The 22,703-nt window shown below is 43.4% G+C and overlaps 1 protein-coding gene across 2 annotated transcripts in view; it reads left to right on the top strand.

Moving 5' to 3' along the window:
• Kcnj6 (potassium inwardly rectifying channel subfamily J member 6) overlaps positions 1–22,703 on the top strand; it is a 271,739-nt gene that overhangs the window by 60,378 nt on the left and 188,658 nt on the right. For both annotated transcript variants that reach the window (XM_074072656.1, XM_074072657.1), the window contains exon 2: positions 14,462–14,513. In XM_074072656.1, the coding sequence (XP_073928757.1) occupies positions 14,480–14,513 (34 nt within the window). In that variant the 5' untranslated portion in view covers positions 14,462–14,479. The remainder of the gene's footprint in view (positions 1–14,461; positions 14,514–22,703) is intronic.

The following is a 22,703-nucleotide window of genomic DNA, read 5'->3' on the forward strand; positions in this document are numbered from 1 at the left end:
TATGTATGCTTCCAGAGGTAATGCACAATATTCATATTATATATACAAATATATAATATAAGTAAGTATAAATTTTATGTCCTTTTTTTGACAGTACTGGGGTTTGAACTCAGGGACTCATGCTTGCTAGGCAGGTGTTCTACCATTTGAGCGACACCTCAAGTCCTTTTTGCTTTAGTTATTTTTTGAATAGGATCTCATGTTGACACTTAGGCTAGCCTGGACCTCAACCATCCTGTTTATGCTCCCCACATAACTAAAGTGTCAGAGCCACTCCACCATACCCTGGTTTTTTGGTTGAAATAGGGTCCCTAGAACTCTTTGCTCAGGCTGGCCTCAAACTGTAATCCACTTGATCTCTGCCTCACCAGTAGCTAGGATTACAGTCTTGAGCCACCACACCTGGCTTATTCTTAAATACGAGTTTAAGAAACACTAAAGCATCCTACACTCTCATTTACAAATAACTATTTTGCTTAATAATATATCTTGGAGGTTTTTTAATAATAATTTGTTAAAACTCTATTTGGTCTTTTATTTTTGGCAATCATTTTCCATTAGTCTTCAAATCTTAAAAATACTTTTCTTTCCAAGAGCAGGTGACTAATTCCTATAATCCTAACTATTTGGGAGGCTGAGATCAGGAGGATCATGGTTCAAAGCTATACCAGACAAAAAGTTCACAAGACCCCACCTCAATAAATGAAAGCTAGACCCTACCTCAAAAATAACCAGAGATAAAAGGGTTGGAGGTGTGACCTGCTTAGCAAGTGTGAGGCCCTGAATTCAAACCCCAGTACCACAAAAAAAAGAGATACAGATAGATGTAAATTATGTTGGGAGACTGAGATCAGGAGGATTGGAGTTTGAAGACAGCCTGGAGGTAAAAAAAAAAAAATGTTTGTGAGACCTCATCTCAACCAATAGCTATGTGCATTGGTGTGTGCCTGTCATCCTAGCTATGTGGAAGGTTTAGATGGGAGGATTGCAGTTCCAGGCTAGCCCAGGCAAAAAAGTTTGTGAGACTCCCCCCCTTCCCCATCTCAAAAGGATGTGGTAGTACATGCCTGTCATCCCAGCTATGGCAGGAAGCATAAAATAAAAGGATTACAGTACAGGCTGGCCTAAACAACAACAACAACAAAAAACCCTATCTCCAAAACAAAAAGGACTGGAGGTGTAGTTCAAGTGGTAGAGTGCCTGCCTACCAAGCACAAAGTCTAGAGTTCAAACCCCAGTACCAACAAACAAAAATAGAAGATACATTATGTGTATGCTGGGTTATCTTTTTCTGTCTTCCATCTCTGTCATTTTCTCTTTCATCTTTTTTTTTGTTTACATTTTGCTCTATTTTCTCAAATCCATGTTTCATGTTCCTGATTATTATTTCATCAGTGTCTTCTCTTTCCAAATCCAACATGATCTTGATTTCTACATTTATTTTACTATTTCTATATTCATATTATTATTTCACTTTACAATTTATTATTCATTTTACTTTTCTCCTCCAAGTGTTTTTGTTTGTTTGTTTGTTTGTTTTGTAATGTTTTGTATAGATTCTCTCCTGCTTCCTCATGAATGGGGAGATTTCTTTCTGGTCATCAATTTGTGAAAGAACACAACTGAGAACACCCAGCAGCATTGCAATGTAGCAGGAAGTCACTGAGGCTAAGAGTAAGGCTCCATCTAATACTGAGTTTTGTTCCAAGGTTCAGTCCTTATATCACTCCTGCTGGCTAAGATGACAGCCCCAAAGCTGTCTGCCACCCACAGTGTGTCCTCCTCTGAGCCATACAGAGAGACTGTCTCTTGAAAAATAGTGAGTCAGAACAGTTTATTTCCTTCTATTTCTTCTAGTCTTTTTGTAGTGTCACAAACTGACCAGAGAGGCCATGAAAGCCAAATCCACATCTTCACCTTGCTGTAAACATAGGTCGTACCTGAGGTGTGCTCCAGGCTGGAGAAACCCATGGTCAGCCAGCTCCGCACTTCATTTCCAGGCTGGGCATCCTCTCTGACTGATGGCCTTCATCTGGAACCATGTCTGCTGCAGATAGCAAGAGCCTTTCCCTACAAGCATGATCTGGGAGTACAGGCATTTCCTAGTTGCATCAGAAACAGAGATTTCTTTTCTGTTTTCAATCCTTTTGCTATTTCCCAAAGGAGATTGAAAAGTCTTGTCTCACTCTTTAAATTAGGCATCTCCCTAGGGGATGGTTTAAAGAAATACACATTCTTTGCTTCTGCTCCCAGTGATTTTGATTCAGGAGGTCTGAACTGAAGCTCAGGCACCTTAACACTCAGTAAGCACCACAGGTAATGAGGTAATGAACTTGCAGTGTTTGGGATCCTGCTCCATTCTACTCCTCCCTGAAGTATTGACTGGTGCACCCTGCCAGAGGGTCCACACTGTAGTAAAACTAAGGTACTAGTGTACTCATCTAGGTCTGCACCTGGACCATGCCACACCAGGGCAGAGACCACTGTTTAGACCTGAGATTGAAGAGAGGCAGCTCACACTTGCCATACTGATTTTCCCACCTTTTTAATCTTGAAAAATTTCAAATCTACATCAAACTCACAAGAACAACAGTGCACAGTATGAATCTGCCACACAGATGCGCCCATTTGTTAACATCTGCCCCTTCGTTTTATTTGTGCTCTCTGTTTTCCTTTCTCCCTCTTTCCCTTTCTCTCTCTTTTCTCTCCATATCTCACTATCTTGTTTCCTCTTTCTGTCATGCTACCCTCCTTCCCCTCTCTCCTCTCTCTTCTCTCTCTCTCCTCTCTCTTCTCCCTCTCTCCTCTCTCTCTCTCTCTCTCTCTCTCCATCCCCCTGCTTTCCTCCCTCCATCATTTGAGAGTTGAATATAAACATCAGGACACATTACCCATAAGTGTCTGAGTGCATCTTTCCCAAGGACAAGAATACCCATTCCCCACACTGATTTGAACCCACCTGATCCCATCCCTGACTTGCTCATCTAGATAGAAACAGAGAACCAAGGACAGGGAGGCTGACTCTGCCAAAGGCCAGAAGCACAAAATCACCAAGTTCAGGACCAGAGAGCAAGGAGGAGGGAGAGAGCAAGAAAGGGGATAGCAGGGTTTTCAGAGGAAGGATCAAGTCCTCAAGAAGGAACCAAGTGGTCAAGCTTCAGGCATGCTGATCCTGAAGGGGACGTCAGTGCCCAGTCAATGTCACAACATCATAGGGAATTGCCTCTGTGGTGCTCAGAGAGCAGAATGAAGTGATTTAGAAGTGCAAGGAAGCTGAAGAGTTTCCAGAAACAACATTTGGACTACATCCCTCCCCCTCCCATCCCTATGCCTCTGGCCATAGTTGTCAGTGATGGAAAAAGCAAGCACCATCTGCCCCAGTGCCCAGCTACAGGGAAGACAGAGTGTTAGGAAGGAATTTCTGTTTTGATCTCCCCAAATACTGCTACCCCCCAATCTCCCGCCTTCTGCCATCCTTGGGGGCAAGGAGCTGAACAGCTGCTGCCTGTCAGAAATGGAGGCCTCTAGCCATGCTTGGCCAATGGCCTGCCTTGTAGCTCATGGTGGGGGGAACCATTTCCCCTTTGCTATGCATAAATATCAAAAAATTAGAGACCCCAGAATTTTCTATGAGAAGGCTATTAATGGGAATTCATGGTTTTGAGAACTACTCACCATATTTGAGCAGGATGGTGTTTTGTAGATCAGCAGCGTGGGGGGAGCCATGTGAACAGAGAGCATGGTTATGCAATGAATGGTCCACAGGGGAGAGAGGGTCCCCAGCAGAAGCTGTCACTCTGACTTTTGCCTTTTGGGTTGGAAGTTTGCTATTGAATTTTTGGTCTCATAAGGAAAGCTATTTTTCTGCTCCATTTAATTGGTTTTTTGTCACAAAATTGTTTAAATTGCACACACAATTCAAACCCATCTTCAGTGATATTCAGAGCCTAAGGTTGTCTTCTCTCTTCTGGTTTTATATGGGAAGGTTGCAGTTATAACAGAGTAAGTAAGGCTAGGGTCCTGGTAATTTTCCAAGAGGAGAGTCCAAGATTCCAGCAGAGGCCTCGGAGAATGCAAAATGAAGTCGTCTCTTTCCTTTAAAACTCTGCACCAAGACAACCACACCCCAATCCACCCCCTTCCCCCCGCCACCAAAAAAGAAAGAAACTGTACTTTCACTGCAGCTCCCTGAATAAGGCTTGCCAGAGTGGGAAATTAGGCAAAGGGCACAAAGGGAAAGAGAGGAAGAGACAAAAAAATAGAAAGAATAAGAAAGAAAAGCATGCAGCTTGATTTTTTTTTTAATCTCATTAGTTTCAGAAAGCAAACCCTGCATGATTTCAATTCTTTGGTATTGGTTGAGGTTAGTTATATATCTATGAGTGTGATCCTTCTTGCTTTGTATTTTGTGGGCACTTGAAAAGAAGTGCTATTCTGCTATTGTTGGTGAATGCTGTGTAAACACTGAATGGATCCTGATGGTTGGAAGTGTTGTGTCTTCTCTGTATCCCTTGTTGACTTCCTCTCCAGTTGTTCTAGCAATTGTTAAGAGACAGAGGTCGATACTTCCAAGTGCATTTGTAAATTTTTCTATTTCTCTTCAGTTCTATCAGTTTTTGTTCACATATTTTGCATCTCTGATGTGTAAGACATATGCATTTATATTGCTGTATATTGAACCTTTATTCTTTATGTAATGTTTCTGTCCATCCCTAATATTTCTTTGCTCTAAAGTCTACTTTATGTGATCATAGAGCCACATCTGTTTTATTTTTATTAATGTGTGCATGAGATGCCTTTTTCCATCCTTTTATTTTCAATCTGATCATTGTATTTTAAGTGAGTCTCTTTTAAACTGAGTCTCATTTAAAGTGAGTTTCACTTCTGATCCATAGCTGAATTTGCTTTTTTCTATACTCTGAGATTCTCTGCCTTTAAATTAATACATTTAGACCATTTACATTTAATGTAATTACTAGCATATTAAGGCTTAGGTCTAACATTTGCTTTTTTATTTTCTTTCTTTTTTACGTTTTATCATTCTGTTTTCTTTTTCCTGAATTTCTGTGGGATACTTGAAAATTTTTTAGAATTTAATTTTGATATATCAACAGTGTGTTTTCCTTTTCTTGTGACTGTTCTAGGCATTAGATACACATACAAAACTTACCTACTGGTGTCAATAGTTTACCAGTTCAAGAGAAACAAGGAAACATGCCTCACTTTTCACCAATTGTCCTTCCACCAGTTTATGGTAAAATTTCACATTGTACCATGGCATAATTTATTCTTCAACCATCAAACATATTTTAGAAAACTCAAAGAAAGTCTTTATTTTTTTTGTTGCCAATATATTTTCTCTATGTCCTTTCTATCTGTTTGATGTTTCAAAATTATCATTTTCTTTTTGTTTAGATAACTTTTTTTAGAGTAGGTCTGCTGGTGACAAATTTCCTGTGTTTTCCTTTATCTGAAAATCCCTCGGTTCCCCCTTAATTTTTGAAAAATATTTGTGCTGCTATAGAATCCTGAATTCGTAGTTCTTTTTATTCAATAGTTGAAAAATACACTACTTTCTTCTGTCCTCCATGGTTTCTTATGGGAAATCCATTCTCATTTGAGTAATTTTTTTTTTCCTTTTAGACAACACATCCACTGGAGCAACTCCTTAAAACGAGGTCAGCCTGCAAGGGCTGGGGGTGGGGGGGAAGAGGCAAGTGATTGCTTTCTAAAGATTCTTTATATGTCAAGGTAACTCACTAGGCTGTGTTCCCACTCCCCCTCATCCCTATCACCCTCCATCTACCTCTGATGGAATAGAACCAACTCCATGTAAACAAAAGCAAAAGGAATCAAGGATTTTTTCCCCCTTTTTAACTATCACTCCATCACTGAAATAATTTTATTTTATTGCACTACCTCCCAGGGCAGAAAACCTTCTGGAACATTCTGGACAAAGGATTGGTTAGCATTACATATCAGGAAACTCACAAATGCTCAGTGGAAGTCTATTCACTCTTTGGGTTTTTTTGGGGGGACTGCTTTCTATCATTTTGAAACAAGCCCATCCTTTTCAGGTTGCCAGTTGTGACTAAGGTAAGAGTGTTTCCTCCGGCTTGCTCTGTTACTCGGTAAGCCATGACTCTCCGTAAGATTCTCTGTAAGGATGATCAGTCCTGTGACTGAGGTATGCACAGATACTGAGGTGCAGGGAGCATGGGCTCTAGGAACAGGGTATTTAGGGAGAACGTTCAGAAGTCAAACTGAACAAGCACAAGCAGTGAAGAAAGCAGGAATGGGGGAAGAAGGAGTACAACATGCTCCTTTCTCTGGAGTGGAAGGAATGGAGAAAAATGAGCCTGGAGAAGTAGGTGGAACCTAGGGCTTAAAGCAAAGAAGTGTCCTGGTTCCCTGTGGAATAGCTCAGAGCTGGGAGCCTGTAGAGTCGCTGCTGGAAGAAGGCTCAATGCACCCACAGCTTGGATCCTGGGCAAAAAGGGAAAGGGACAGAATGACATCTGCTCCCTTTCCTTTGGGAACGGAGAGGGCTTGGCAGAGCATGTGGTTCAGATGAAGGCAGGAAAAGAGGCACTAGCTACTGCAAGTCTTGGGTTTACTGGAAGACTGCCCCAGAGGCAAAGCAAGAGCCCTCCAGGAGATGCTGGCCCAGCAGAGAGACCATGGACTGAGCAAAATAAGACCAAGAAGAAATTCTAGGCTGCTTCCAAGCTTTAGCTCTTGTACTTGAGTCCTGGAAAGAGGATATAGGGGACCAAACCTAAAGCAACTGCTTCTTGGGACAAGAGTACCTGTCTGGGAAAGGGACAGTGATGGTCCAGCAGCACATGTGAGCTCTGTGGCTTTGGCTTCCCCAGGCATCCTCAGAGCCTCTGCAGTCCGGTCTGTGTCTTCTTTAAAGGAAATGTCTTGGTGAGATTTTAGTGACAGCGTTCATCCAACAGTTTGTATTTCCAAGAGTGTAGGAAGCAAGGAATGAGTCACTCATCAGTATTTCAAGAAACTAACTACACTGGAGAATTCATGAAACATTGACTGGATATTGAGCCTGGGAGCAGAGAGTTTCACCCAGAGAGCTTCAAGCTGGCGGGGGGGCGGGGAGGACACACAGAGTGAGGTTTAGAGAGACTGGCAGCGGTCTCTAAGTGGTCCAGCAGTTTCTAAGTCTTGGCTCCATAACCCATTTCTCTTAGTAGAAGTTCATGTGCACAATATACTTCCAAGCCAGCACCTGGGCTCCCCCCACTTACAAGTTCACGCTGACACTCAGGATGTAAGACAGAGTTAGCAGAAGCACACAGCTCAATGTGATTGTGTTGACTTTGGTAAGACATCCCAATACCTCAGTATAGAGGGCCCTCCCTCGTCTGGTCAAGGTCACAATGATGACATGGTAGGAAATCAAGCAGGGTGACCTTATATGAGACTTTAGAAAGGATGTCAGGTGGGGTAGGGGTTCCAAGGTTTTCTGCAAGGAGCAGAAAACACCCAATGCACTTTACATGCCCTGCCTGCCTGGCAAGTGTCTTATCTCCTCCTTCAACACCCTCCACAGACTACTCCACTCCAAATCATGAAAACTTCAGATCACCTTGGGAGTCTTTTTGTAATTTTTTAAATTAAATGTATTTTAACTGTCATATAAAAACATGAAAATCACGCATATTAATGGGGTGCTGTGTAATGTGTTAATTCATGCATATAACATGTAATGCTTAAGTCAGGGAACACATAATTCTCTCTCCAAATGTTCGCCATTTCTTTTTCAAAATCAGTAGGTATGGTGGCTTCAGTCTGTCATCCTAGCTACTTAGGAGGTGGAGATAGAAAGGATCACAGTCGGAGGCCAAATAGGGCAAAAAGTAGACAATCGCAAAAAGTGATGTACTCCTAGAAGTCAGGAGAGTGCTTACCCATGGGGGTGGGGAAGGGGTAACAGCTGAAAGGGAAAACAAGGTGGACTTGTACACAGATAACTCAAAATGTGGGCAATTGCTTGCTATAAAACTCGGGGTTGCTTAGGATATATGCAGTTTTCTACTTATTATACTCATTAGTTCAGTTTTTTTAATTAAAAATACAAAAAAAGCCTACCCATTGTAATAAAGAGTCCACCATCCTCTAAAAAAAAATAAGGCAAAAAGTTCGTGAGACTCCATCTCAACCAAAGTCTGGGTGCAGTGACACTCGTCTGTCATTCCCAGCTACACAAAAGAGAATCACAGTCTACTGGCCCAGGTATAGACCAACACAGAAAGTGCTGGGGGCATGGTTCAAGAGCCATGTGTAGCAAGTGTAAGGTCTTGAGTTCAAATCCCAGTACCACCCCCCAAAAAATCAAAATCCTTTCTTCTGGTTCTTTGAAATGTTGTCTATGCCGGGCAATAGCCCCCCAAATCTCACTCCTGTCTAACTGTGACTTAGAGACCTCAGGAGTCTTTAGCTGAACACATCAGGGATGAGAATTGACCTTCCATTATGTTGGATAGGTTCTTCATACTTCAAATGCCTGTGTTCCTCTGCTTCCAGGACAGAATGCTCTCTGGTTGTCCCCATGGCTCCAGTCACCTTCCAGGGCTCCTTCACTGAGGTGCTCATGGTTTCCATCCTTGCCCCTTTCCTCCTCCCACAGCTTCAACACTTCAGCTCTGGCCTCAGCCTCCCCCCAACCCCTCAGTCACATCTCTCTTTGCCACACAGTCCCTGCTACTCTCACACACTAGCCTCCATCTGCTCCCCACCTGCTGCTCCTCACACATCAAGGTACCCCACCTTTACTCATGCCAATTCCCTATCTGGAATATTCTCACCCCTCCTCCTTCCCTTCATGACACATCAAAGCTTCTTCCTCTAAGAAGCTAGCCCTGGTTCTGTGAGTGAGAACTTTGTTCTCACCCTATTTCTCTGCTTTGTTTTTCTCTCTCTCCTCTCTTCTCTTCCTCGGCCCCTCTTTCCTCAATGTCTTGTAGAACACACCAGCTGTTTCCTCTCAATCCTGTGTCAGGGCATTATTAATGTTCACTTCTCACCTTCTTGACTCAGCTTGAAGCCCCCTGAAGGTAGCCTTACTGGAGTCCCTGTATCCCACACCTGTTGTATTTGGTGCACACCTTGAGCAAACAATACAGGTTTCAGCAGCAGATGGTTCTAAGAAGAACCGTTGACACTCAGCTCTATTCCTTACCATCTATGTGACCAGGGCAATTTGCTGCCCTGTTCTCTGCCTCAACTTCTCCATCTTCAAAGAAGGGATGATTTTGTTATTTCACGGGATCCTTATGAGAATTAAATGAGATAGTCTAGAAATGCAGTGCCAGGCTGTAATCAATTGAAATAAATGTCAGCAGTTACTATTATATAGTTATATATTTTATACATTTTATAGTGTCATATTTATATTTCATATCTATCTATCTTGTCCCAGCCACCCATTTCCACTAGTTTTCCACTAGGAAAGGTTAGCTAATGGTTTGTAAGTGCCCTGCTCTGCATTTTTCAGGAGCAACTCAAGGCCACAACTCATACCACACTGGAGGAATACTTGGTTGATTGCCTTTCTGAGGATATGGGTTTATCTATTTGAATAGCACTCAGATGTCCTGCAGCGCTTCAAGTCAGGAAGAGGAAGGGAAGGAGCAGGAGGCACAGGGATACATCCCTGGAGAATCTGAAGAAAGAGTGGGGGACTCGAGGGCCCTGGTTTAGGCTGGGGGTGAGGCCCACTTGGAAACCCAAGTTCACAAAATGGCACTACCTACCATCACTTCCCACTTTGCATAAGTGTTCCTTTTTATGGCTGCAATTTTTTAAAAAAAGATTACAGTTTTCTGGTGAATATAAGCACATATTTTAGAGAGATAAAAATATCCAAGATGCAAATATAACTGGTTTGAAATAAATCAACCATGATGAGTTTTTTCTCATCCTTAAACCCTTGCTTCAGGTGAGGCTGACTGGATATGCTAGCTTCCCTGCTCTGGCTCTGATAGCCCCTGCCCCAGGGCTAAAGAGACCCTGTGCCTCCAGAAAAGCCCATTTTACCCACCAAATACTATGAGTTCCTGGGTCCTGGGTCTCTCTCTCTCTCTCTCTCTCTCTCTCTCTCTCTCTCTCTCTCTCTCTCTCTCTCTCTCTCTTTCTCTCTCTCTCCCTCTCTCTCTCTCTTTCTCTCCTTCTTTTCCTTTTTTCTCCTTCTCTCCTCTCTTCTTCTCCCTCCCTCCCCCTGTAATAAGAACATCCAAGAAGGGCACAGACACAGTAAATATGAATAATTATAATTTTCAAATCAAAATAAGCCAGTCTCTCCAGACAAGTAAGATTACTGTATCCCTGCTTTTTTCATTTTAAAGGAGAACATGAGATGATGACCTTTAATACAAACCCTGGCTCCCCATGGGAAGACATTTTTTATGAAATTTCTTGAAGCAAATGTATCTGGGGTTTTTTTTTCCTACCTTAAAACACTACCAATAGCCATATTAAAGCAAGGCTCATCCAGGCTCTTCAACTGGCTGACTACAGGGAGGGGGCAAGTTTGGTGTTCAGCAGACAGCAGCCATTTCTTTTGTGTATGTATGTGGATAGTTTTTATTTATTCCTTCTTTTTTATTTAAATTTTAACTGATAATATAAAAATATAATAGTGTACATATTGATGATTACCATCTAATAGTTCTTTACATATATTCATGGCATAATGTTTAAATCAGGTTAAACAGTTCCATCTTCTCAAACATCATTATACTTCATAATAAAAACATCCAAGCTCCTTTCTTTGAGCCTTTTGAAATATCCAGTACATTGCTGTTATCTGTAGTCACTCTATTGTACAAAGCACACAGACCCTCTTTGAGCAGACAAGAAAACTAAGGCCAAAACCTAGAATGACTTGTCCAGCATCATAGGAGTGTTCAGTGGCCGGGGTTCCTGGTGCCCCACAGGTGGTCTCCCAGTTGTGACAGTTTAGGAACCTTCAGATGAGGCTGTTGGGAGTTGCTACTTGGATTTTCCAAAAGTTCAGGAGTTCTTTGCCCTATAACCAATTATTCAATGTGATACTTGGATGTATTGGCACATGAACATATTTAAAAATAAAACTGAGTAATGATGGTCAGAAAGAGTGGGGGGAAATAGAAGACTGGGTGGTGTCCAGCGGAGGTCTGACAGTGCATTTGTGGAGAACAAGGACAAATGGAATTTGAGGCAGGAAGGTACTCAGCAGCCCAGAGTCCAAGGACCTGTAGCTAAGGTGTGAGTGAGAAGGGCAGGGACATGAGGACATGAGGACTGCACTGAAGTCCAGCAATGAAGGACTTCAAATAGGGAGTGCATACCTAGATCAAGTTTGTGTTCTAGTTGGAGTCCCAGAGGAGGTGAGGGAGGCCAGTGACAGGCAGAGGCAAGGGGAGGCAATGTTAAGAGACAGAAGCTGGGAAAGCCCAGACTGAGGATATGTGAAATACCAGGGGTGGAGAAGGAGGAAGTGAGTGGCTTGGTGTGAATCTCGCTGTTGGCACGTCGCACTATCCCCTGGGCTCCAGTTCCATCAGCTGTATTGCCATGTGGCTGGACTGAATCATCTTGAACAGAATCTCTTTCAGTTTCCTTGGGCTATAATTTAAAATACCTCCCCTGTAATACAAATCCAACAACCAGGAAATTTGCTGTGAAGGGATCTCTTGGCTTTCGAACATGGAGGAGAGTTTGCTTAAGACTGGGAATAGAATGTAAATGCTTTATTGGGTGAACACACCAAGTAATTGCAAACATCAAGTCTCTGATAATGAGAGGTGGCCATAAGGAGTTTAACGATTCCAATAGAATGACTAAACTACTTACCCAAAAACATATGTCATGATTTCCACCCTAAGTTAGGATATAGATGAGTCAGTCTAAGACAGCTAAATTTAGGTTTCTTAAGGGCCCCTCCCCCTCAATGTCAGAAGCGTCCATTTAACTACAGGGAAGAGGAAAGGGCTAATACAGGCAATATTTGGCATCTCTAGGATTAAAACATCTGCAACATCTGAATAAAAATAGCTGCCAGGATCATCCATAGTAAGACTGGGGTCCAAAATGTGGCAGGGTTCTGGGATCACAAGAGATACAGGGCTGTAGGTCAGTGACAGAGCACTTGCCTAGCATGTGTGAGGCCCTGGGTTCTATCTCCAGCAGAGCAAAGGAAAAGAGACAAAAGGATGTCACACACACACAACAAGTCATGAACTTGACATTTTTAAGCAGAGAATGCCCAGAATCTGGGTGGTTGTGGTGTGGAGGAGTTCTCACCACTGGGACCATCAGAGGAGGGCCCAGCTGAAGAAGACAGTGATCCAAATGAGGATGGAAGGAACATGGAGTCAGGGAATAAACTAGGACCAAGTCTCAGTGGAGGATGCAAAGAAAGTGAGGCCAAAGCAGAAGAGCTGGGCTAAGAGGCATCTCTGACCATCAACGACAGAGCAATCCAAGACAGAAGAGGCTCCTACAGGTCAAGGACAAAGATCCTTGGGTTCCTGCCATGGATCTGAATTGTCACAACCCACTAGGTTCCACTGGACACTGAAGCATCCACTATACACACTCATGTGAACCTGTGTTGCTGTGACAAGTTCCTCTCTGCCATCCTACTTGTCACTGCTACAGGACACTCTTAGTCACTCCACTGGCCCACACCATGCTCTTTCTAGCATGATAGCCTACATATCATGGAGTGAATGCCACAGCAAGCAGATGAGAGAACTATCATTCCTTGGCACCTTCTGTTCTCAAGGGCAATTATTAGTTTAAGTGAGAGACAGTGCTTGCTTTTTTCTCTGAAGAGAGGCTAGGGAAAATCAACAATACTTGTTGCTACTCAAAGCTCGCTCTTTAGTTTGGGAGCAGTGCCATTAAAGGGGTAAATAATGGTTTTTCTAGCTGTGTTACAACTCCCTAGGTGTGACACATCAACTCAGGTGCTGGCCAAGCAACTGTGACATGCTCAGCATTATATTAGGAACTTGGGAAAAAATAAGTGCCACCCTGAACTTTTAAGAACACAAAAGTTGATGCCACAGGAGCAGGAACCTGGCAAAAGTGGTTCTTCACAAGCAACAGGACAGGAAAAGAAAACTACCATATAAAATAACAAGGGGCCATCTTTTGGTTATCATTTTGTGGAAGATTGGGTAAAGGAGGGTGCTTACTACCCCCAAGTTGGTAAAAATATAAAGAAAAGAACCACTTTGTAAACTGTCAAATATGTCCTTCCTGTGGAGCAAGATGTGACTCTTGTCATGGTGTTCTTTATAAATTAATTTGGAAAGGAATTAATTATTGCAACTAAATCAGATGGGAATTTCCAGTTAAGAAAGTTGGAACACTCACAATGAAAGCTATGCAGTCACCAAAAACTGATGATGTGTTTCTCTTCACTGACACCAAAGATGTATGCTGTGGTATTAAGTGAAAAACTGGCTTACAACATCTTGTGTGTAGTATAGGTATTTATAGCCTTAAAAGGGGATCATATTTCCATATCTGTTATTCATAGATAGAGAAATGGGCTGAGAAGCTGTTCACCCAAATGTTACAGTGATTTCCTCTAAGGAAACATTACGAAAGAACTCTTTTCAGATTTATAATTTTTCAATATTTTCTGATATTTTTAAATAATGAACATGCATTAGTTTCACAGTCAGAAAAACAAGGTTGTAGAAGAGTAAAATAATAATAGCCAATGCTTATTTGTTGGGAATCAGAGGAAATTAAGGAAACGCAAAGACACCTAAAGACATTGAAGATGGCTTCTCAGTGGAGGTGACCATTATTCCTAACAGCTCCAAAGGCATTTTTTAATTAGGACACATTCGACTTCTGTATGTATGAGCCTGGCTCTCAGACTCAGTAGGTTATAACCTATATTTTGGTTGAAACAAAGTGTTTTCAGCCCAAAATAGATAAGGTTATAAACCCATTAAAAGTGATGACTGTCAGAAGACTCCAAAGGAACCCAAAACGTTAGACAAAAGAAAATGAGTAAAATTTATTTAGTTTTTTCGAAACCAAATGACTACAAAAATATCTGCTCCAAAAATACCAAAAAAGCTTCAACAGGGGAAAATAGAGAGCAAAAATTTGGCATATGGATGTCAAAACTCCAGTGTCAAAGAGGTTTTGAAAACTGGTCGTGCGTCACTGATTATATATATCCAAGATCAATGTGACAGACGCTTTTTGCCAAGAGCAATGGGAAGTTTTTAATGCCCTAAAAAAAAGATCTCTTCTCAGTGTCTGCCTGATAATATAGATATAATGTGAGAGTTTTTAATTCATTTAACCATTGGTAATCAACTTCTGACCCAGGAAAAGAAGGAAGAGAGATAAAGCAATAATTGACCACTTAATCAATTCATATCTGAGACATCTTTTATATAAAATTGTCTTTTCTTCTTACCTCCAGGAAAAGCACAAAGAAGAAATGACAACAATGGCCAAGTTGACAGAATCCATGAGTGAGTAACTTGAAATTTATTATTCGTTTCTGGGTTTGAATGGAGAAACACAAAACCATACAAAGACCACATCCTCTTGACCTGTCCTTATCATTCATTCTTACAATGGCCAAGGTCTGTTTAATATAATAGATCACATTGTGTTGATGTTACTTTATTCATCATTCAAAACTCATCTTGTTTGGGTTCAAATTTCTGGACTGAGTTACTCAAAGTCTGGAGCTACAGAATGAAAACGGATTTTATTTGTAGCACTGAACTGGGGACCAAGACCCACAATAATTTCAATCTGACTTGTCAGAGGTTTAAATAAAGTCAGCTGAAGTTTTATGTGTGGATATCCCATGGGCTGGATGATCTAAAGAGAGAGAAAGAATGATAAATCATTGTTAAACCTGTCATGTGTAGTTTCAGACAGAACTATGAAAAGTGGAGCGGCTGAGGTGTAAATAGCTTGTGATGATTTCAGCTTTGAATGCATCAGTCTTACAATGCTCTAACTCTTAAGCTAAGTTAACAGGATCCACCAAGAATCTTAAGAGGAAAGGGGAATCAATCATGATAACTCATCCTGCAAATGAGAAATGCAATTTCCTGCCGAAGTTTAAAAATGAAAGACCGTGTTAATAAGGGATAGCAGACAATGCACATGTTTTCTTTGAAAGTGTGCACTCCTCCTGGTGACAGATTTCGTGTAGAAAGTTACAGGACACTTGCAAACACTTCTTCGTGATCATTAGAGTTGTTAACACCTCATTAAATTTGGCCTGCAAAATTAACCGTTATTCTTGCCTACATTCAACTGTGTTCCTGCTCCCTACTTCCACTAATCCTCAAATCATGAGACTACTGAATGATTTTTGTTTCTCTATAGCATGATTAACAAAGCTTTATTCTCAGTACCTCCCTTACCCTAGATAAGGTAATGTTAAAAAAAAAAAGCCCTCTTACATTGCATTCCTTTAATTCCTGCCTAACTTCTGCCTAAACAAGGGCTTACTGGAGTAGGTAAGGAGCACAGCCCTTGGATGCTGACCCTCCAACTCTTCTGCTCTTCTGTCTATATCATCTCCTGCCCTGCTCTCTGCTCCCAGCTCCTCCACCTTTCTACCTCTAGTCTTATAGACTGCAAAATGTTTAAAGGATTTGCCACTTGGTTTGAAGTAAAACAAGTGAAACTATCTCAAAGTCATGCAATGTGCTCTTGTCAGACCTGCCCATGAAATAGTGAAGTTCCTGGGACCATCACAAAATGAATGAGCCTATGTTATCAAATATGGGAAGGAATCTTGGATGGTACCAACTCGTTCACAACCCACAGCACATTAGCAGATTGAGTTCTGAGCTCTAAAGCCTAACGACCAGTACTAATGACCCTCAGGGTCTCTGAATGCTAAAAAGGTCAATGGCATAGAAGCCAACATCATGGTCCATCAATCCAATCTCGAGTGGATGGAGGAATTAAGCCTGACAGCGGTGCACATGAGTTGTGACACTAAAAGTTTTTACAAGGCTTCTGTGAGAAATTGATATTCCAGTGCAGTTAATATTAGTTTTTAACTCATCTAACTGAATTGTAAAGCATTATAGGCGTTGTACCAGTCAATATTTCTGAGAAAGACATTTCAACTTTGCTATCTCTATTGGATTTGGGGTTCCAGATGCACTTAAATAAGAGTTTTTCACTTGACTGCTGCTGTGCTAATTTCAAGTTTCAGATTTGTCTCTACTTTAGCTCTAAAGATGAATCTACTCTTAGGAAAACTCAGTCAAAATTAGATTCCAAATCCTTAGGTAGAGAAAATGGCATAGCCATTCTTCTGAGTTACTTTCTCTTTAAGAAAAAGATCATCTAGATTTACTCAAGGCATAGGGAAAGCTAGAGTTTGAGAACAGTCTTGGAATCATACCCAATATGCCAGTTCATTGATTCTCAGAAAGATGCAGAATATTACCTAGTGCATTAGATACGCTCTAACTCTTCTATGTGCTACAAAAGCCTAATCATGGGGTGACACTAATAAACAGCCACTAAAACTAAGTTCATTATTCATATATACTTACATATTTATTCTACATGGGAAATTTATATGGAAATAAATACATTATTATACACAAAAATTCTAATCAGTGATCTGAGCAAAGAATGCATACATAATTATCCCACCATAAACCTGATGGGGACATCAAATCCAGGGCCACCAGGGAAAACGGACATGAACAAAATCGTAAGCACCAAGACACAGTGCTCTAAGTGGCTTTCCAGAGCAGTAAACACTTTGCTTGATAAACTGCCAAGCAAAAACCATCTGGTTACTAGAAACCTCGACATCTAACCAGAGCTGTGGCGATTTTCTCCCACTACCATACGTATCCACATGCTGCCCTACACCTCCATCTTTTAGGGCAGGGCCAAGGAGTGTTTCTTCCTTCATGTGACATAAATCGACCTCAAAAAATCAACTGCAGCAATTTTTTTCCAAAGGCAACCAAGCCCTTTGAAATAAAATTCAAATATTAACAGATTTTTAAATGTCCAATTAAAAGAAACTTTATGTAATAGAGCTATCACTTTAAAACACTCTATGTCCCATTATTGAAATGGGGAGGGGCATGGTAATGAAGAAGAAAAACAGATATGAAGGAAGAGAGAAACAGCAAAAACACACATAAGAAAAATATAGAGAAAATATAATGTACATATTGGGAAAAGACTCAGACAAAGCCCCACCAGGGAGGAGAGAGACAGAATCACAAGGAGCAAAGACAAGGCAAGAAGGTAGTAAGGACGGGGAGAAGGCTGCATTAGCAGAGAGAGATTTGTGTAGTCAAAACGAACAGCCTACACACACCATTAACTGGTTGTGAACTTGCAACCTCCCAGAAACTATAAATGTTTTAACACTTTCCTTTGAAATTTTAATCTGTCTGCATCTTTGCGCTGAATAGTCTCCTACTTACACCACCAGCATCCTGCTTACCTGGGACAGACGGAAAACCCACTGTGGAGGAAGTCACAGTGAGCTCACCATCAGCACCAGCACTGTCACCCCACACCGGCTGAAATCAAAGCCGGAGCCCAGTGCAGGCTCCCAACCCTGCCTATAAATAGACATGCAGTGACCCAAACTGAGCCATCTTTAGAGGTGACACTGGGCTGGGCAGGCTCTGGAATCAAAGCCAGGCAATGACATATCTGAGAAGTCTAGAAGTGGACAAATAGCCAGTGGTGCCCTGATTGGCTGTTCACAGCAGTTTCTTAGGTAATTTGCTTCATGGTCATTGCCTGCTGATGTTGCTCCAACCCTCACCTCAGAGCTCCTGTGAATGGGTCAGATAGAGCCCAGGAAGTCCCATCACAGGGCTGCATCCATAATTAGGGTTATAATCAGGGGGCCAATTACACACTCAGAAGTGTAATGATGGAGTCCTTGGGTGTAACAGGGAGGGAATTTGGAACCAGCACCTTCCCAAAGCCCGCAATCAGCCTTCTGCTGCTATCCTAGGCTACACATTTTCCTCTGTCCTCAAATCAGTCCCATGTCTGTGGAGCATCACTGTGTCAGCAGATGGGGACATCCTGGGCTGCATGTGGCTCCCTCTGATCTTGGCAGGAGGACCTGACTTCCTGTTGCTCTCTGCCCCCACCCTGCCACCCTGTTTTAGGTCCCAAGCTTTTCCTTTCCCAGCCAGAATATCCCTTGCTGTTATGGTCATCCTCATTGGTCACTCTGCCCTGGCCAGCCCCTTCTGCATGACCCACCTGGACATCATAGCACTTCTACCTGGGAAAGAGCCAGGTTACTAGGCATCACTTGCAAATAAACAGTAGAGCTTCATTCTGAGTGGCTCCAGGGCTGACTCCTTATCAAGTCGGGGACAGGTAAGTAGGTCATGGTTCCTTTCACTGCCCGGAGCCAAGGACCTGCTCTGTAAGGGGTTCAGAGGTCTTGCCTGTCTTCTTTGAAGTAAAGGGAATTCCTCCTATGATTAAAGAAACAGCTCAAATTTAGCACAGATTGGAAATTTTCTCTTGCCAAATGAAAAGAGGAGAGGAAACCAATTCCAATCCCCACACATTAAATTAGCTCTATTAAAGCAAAGTGGTTTTTAATCATTTATGCACTCATTTATGGAGCAGTTATTAAAACTCTGGCATTGTGCTAAGGCATGCAAAGACAGAAAGACAGGGTTCCTGCATGCACCTGTGCAGCCTTTTAGAGCAAAGGAGTCGGGGGACAGGTCTACACCATAGGAAGCACCCTCTTGCAGACACAGCCTAACAAGCAGCTGCAGCCCACAGGTGCACACATGCAAGGCTCTCTTTTTCAAGACCCCAGCTTGCTCCTGGATCCAAAGATCACCAAAAGGGTGAGCAGGCCTCTGCCAGGCAGCAGATGGGAGTGTGAGTGCCAGGACACAGGACAGAGGGCACAGCGTGGAGGAGGACAGAAGTGGGAGAATGTGGCTGATCAGGGAAGAGCAAAGCATTGACCATAGACAACCGTCAGACAGGAAGGGTCAGATCATCAAAGGACTGTGGGCAGCTTGGGGTTTTCCTGAGGGTAAGGGGGCAGCACTTAAGATTTTTAAGCAGATAAGCATTTTGTAACAGTTGCACTAAAGCATCAAGGGATGGATTGCTGGTTGGTGAAAGCGGAGAGAAACAGCCAGCAGTTGATATGACAGAGAAGCTAAGAGACCCTGGGGCTGCGTGGGGGGGCCTGAAATGTACTAAAGAGGCAGGAGGTGCCTGGCAGGAGTAGCAGAGAGAAAGGAAGGACCTGAAGATGGAGCTGCCTGTGCCTTGAGCTTAGGAGAGATGCTTGGCCCAAGCTTCTGAGAACTCCCAGGCTGGAAATGCAGGCAGGAGAAGGAGGAATTTGGGCAGCTGACACAATGGGTTTGAACGTGAGTGTATTGAATTTAAGATTGCATGGTGGGAGATACCAACTTCAGTTGGTACCAGTCAACACACCTCTAAGGAAAGAATCCTCTCGCTCCCCAGTACAGTGGGCCAATGTGAGTGGGCCAGCTGCACGAGGCCAAATGATGCTGCAGTAACAAAAGCCCCTCCCTGGTTCCATAAGCACCAGGCCCACCAGACAGCATTTCTAAAATTCACCTTCTCTCAACTAATGCAACTTCAAATGCTAAAGTATATCTGTGTCTCGAGTTCACATCATCTCAAACGTACCCAGACTTAAACTCATTGTGCCTGACTGACTACTCAGTTCCTGCACTGCACACTTTAAACCATCGCTCCCAGGCAGCTCACTTCAGTTCAGTTCTGCAGTTAGCCACCTGGGTCAGCACTGTGGTGTCTCTACCAGGACAGGGTGTCCCTTAAACCTTTTTAAGATTTCAGGTCCTTGTGAAGGCCTCAGAGACCCATCACCCTCAGCTCTCCGGCACTGAGCTTTCTGCCTTTCCCTACTGAAGCAGACTTCTCTGTTCTGCCAGTCCTCTCGACAAATCTCTCTTATCCTTGGCCTTCCTCTTCCAAGATGAGAACATATTATTGTGGCTGCCCAGTATTTCTATCTTTCTCGCTTCCCTTTCCGTATTTGCCCACTTCTCATCCTTGGTGGCTGGGGTGCAGTCCTGGGATGTGAGGCTGTTCGTCAGGTGAGCTGATGCAGGTGAGTTGCAGAGCTGAGCATGGGTAGAGGTGAGCAATGCAGGGAGCTGCAGGGCTGGGTGTGAGTACAGGTGAGTGATGTAGGGAGCGCCAGTGTTGTGCATGAGTACAGGTGAGTGATGCAGGTGAGCTGCAGAGCTGGATGTGAGCACAGGTGAGTGATGCAGGTGAGCTACAGGGCTGGGTGTGAGTGCAGGTGAGCAATGCAGGTGAGCTGCAGGACCGGGTGTGAGTACAGTTGAGTGATGCAGGTGAGCTGCAGTGTTGTGCATGAATACAGGTGAGTGATACAGGTGAGCTGCATTATAGGTGAGCAATGCAGGTGAGCTGCAGGGCTGGGTGTGAGCACAGGTGAGCAATGCAGGTGAACTGCAGAGCTGGGCATTAGTACAGGTTTTGATTTGGCAGCCCAGGTACTGACTGAAATAGCATCTCCCTTACTAAGCAGTTAGCTGTAGATTTTTGGGAATAGGTCCTGTGCCCAGCATGGTGGCTGGTTCTTTCATTCTCCATGCCTCTGTGAACATCCCTCCTCTATCTCCATCTGCTCACACTTGCCAGATTGATTCTGTCATCTCCATTAGTAGTTCCAACCCAATCCAGCCTCCAGTCTGTGTATTCATTCCTGGGTTACCTGCAGAACAGGGGAAGGACAGAATGGATGTTGCATGGGGCCAGCTCAGAGTGCAGCACAAACACTTTTTTGCTTCCTGATCCCAGGAACACAGTCTTCACATGGGATCACATTTCAGTCCCACCTCTAGGCAGAAAAATGCCCATTGATCAAAAGCAAAAGTGAACCAGCAGACTCTTCCCTGTCTGCACTGAGAAGCTGCTAGCTTTTCCCTATAAGACCCATGATTGTCTTAATGGCAAACATATGTCGGATTCCAGGATTCCTTCTTCCTGGTTGAGTTCACAGGCCTGTAACTTTCATCTTATTGCCTAAGCCACATCTCCACAAGGTGGGCTTTATGCCTTGCCTGATTACCCCTTCCCTCCCTGTCACATCCCTCAAGAACAGGACTTTATTATTCCTGTGGTTTCTATCTGCTGCCTCCTGTGCCTGCTCCTTCACCCTAATGTCAGCTCCAAATATGAACAAAATTTCCTCCCTGGCCATCTTCAGAACTAGGTGAGTTTTAAAGGATTTCAGTGGGAGAAACACACAAGATGAGCCAAACAACAAAATAAGTGTGCAAAATCCAGGTTCATTGTGCTGACTTTCTTGTAAGTTATTACTGGTCTTTGTTCAAAGGGAAAGGGGGTTAGCCCTGTTTCTCAAACTCATTTCCTCTCTGTGATCTTGGTGATCACGTGATTCTTGGCTTCTGATGAATGTCAAGGTGGGTGAGAAACTCTCCATTCCTAGTGCCTCTCTCTCTGGCACTAGGAAAATCACGTTTGGGGGTTGTCAACCTGGGCACGTTGACATTTGGGGTGGGCAATTGGTCCTGTTCAATTTCATGCATGGTAGGATGTTGAGTAGTGCCCTTGATCTCAACCCGGTAGATGGCAGCACCCTCCCCACAGGTGTGACAACTAAGTCTTCAGACATTGTAAATTTGCATTGAGGGCAAGTGGAGCATCACTGCTTAGAAGAAACCAGGAAGAAGAGGATTGCCAGGCAGAACCAGTTGTCCCAATGGTGGCATTTGCTAGCAATTCCCGGTTTCTCCCAGGCCTGCAGGCTCCATTAGCATTCATGCCACCACCTCCCACACTCTCCTTACTCTATGCGCAATTCATGAACCATAAACCAAACCACTCCTGGCGGCCCCCAGGAAGGCTCATCTGCACAGCCTCCCGATGGTGGGGGCCATTAGCGTTTCTATTTTATCGATGGCACAAGTGATACTCAGAAAGACTGAGGGAATTTTCCAGTGTGTTGATGTTCAGGAAGATTGCTGGGAGCACCAAGCCTTTGGGACTGGCAGACACGGGAGTGGAGAGTGTGGGTGGTGAAACAGAGTTATCATTTTCTCCCAGAAGCTGGAACAAGTGTCATTCTTTCCAAACAGCACTGTAGGACCTGCCCAATGATGTCACTCATTTCATCTTTCCAAGCCATTGCTAGTATCAAGCCCAGCTGTAGAGCAACAGTGTCTTCTCCAACCTTCTTCGCCTGCTTCCATCAGCCCCCATCTCCAGGGCCCCAATGTCATGGGCAAAGCCTCTGCTTGGCATTTTGCTCCAGTGTTTTCCTCTCTCACTCAGGATCACAGGGACTTTGGTCTGTGCTCATTCTCCACTCCCTTCACAGAAGGTGATCATGGGCAAAGCAGCTGTTCACCTCACTGGTCACCAAGATACCAGCCCAGCTTGGCAACCAGGAGGTAGCAGCTCCAGCCAGTCTGCCATGCACAGGGGCCACAAGCCCCAAAAGTCCCTATCTCTCTGCCACCACCTCCTTGCTGCCGCATGTCCCAGGCACTGGTTGTGCTTCCAGTTCCACAGGCCTCTTTCCAATGGGGATACCCAGGACAACCCAGGACCCCCCCCACTCCAGCTCCAAACCCAAAGGCAAAACTACCTCTCCAAAGCTGGGG

Source organism: Castor canadensis, chromosome 5 (assembly GCF_047511655.1).
Source record: "Castor canadensis chromosome 5, mCasCan1.hap1v2, whole genome shotgun sequence".
Classification (NCBI taxonomy): Eukaryota; Metazoa; Chordata; class Mammalia; order Rodentia; family Castoridae; genus Castor; species Castor canadensis.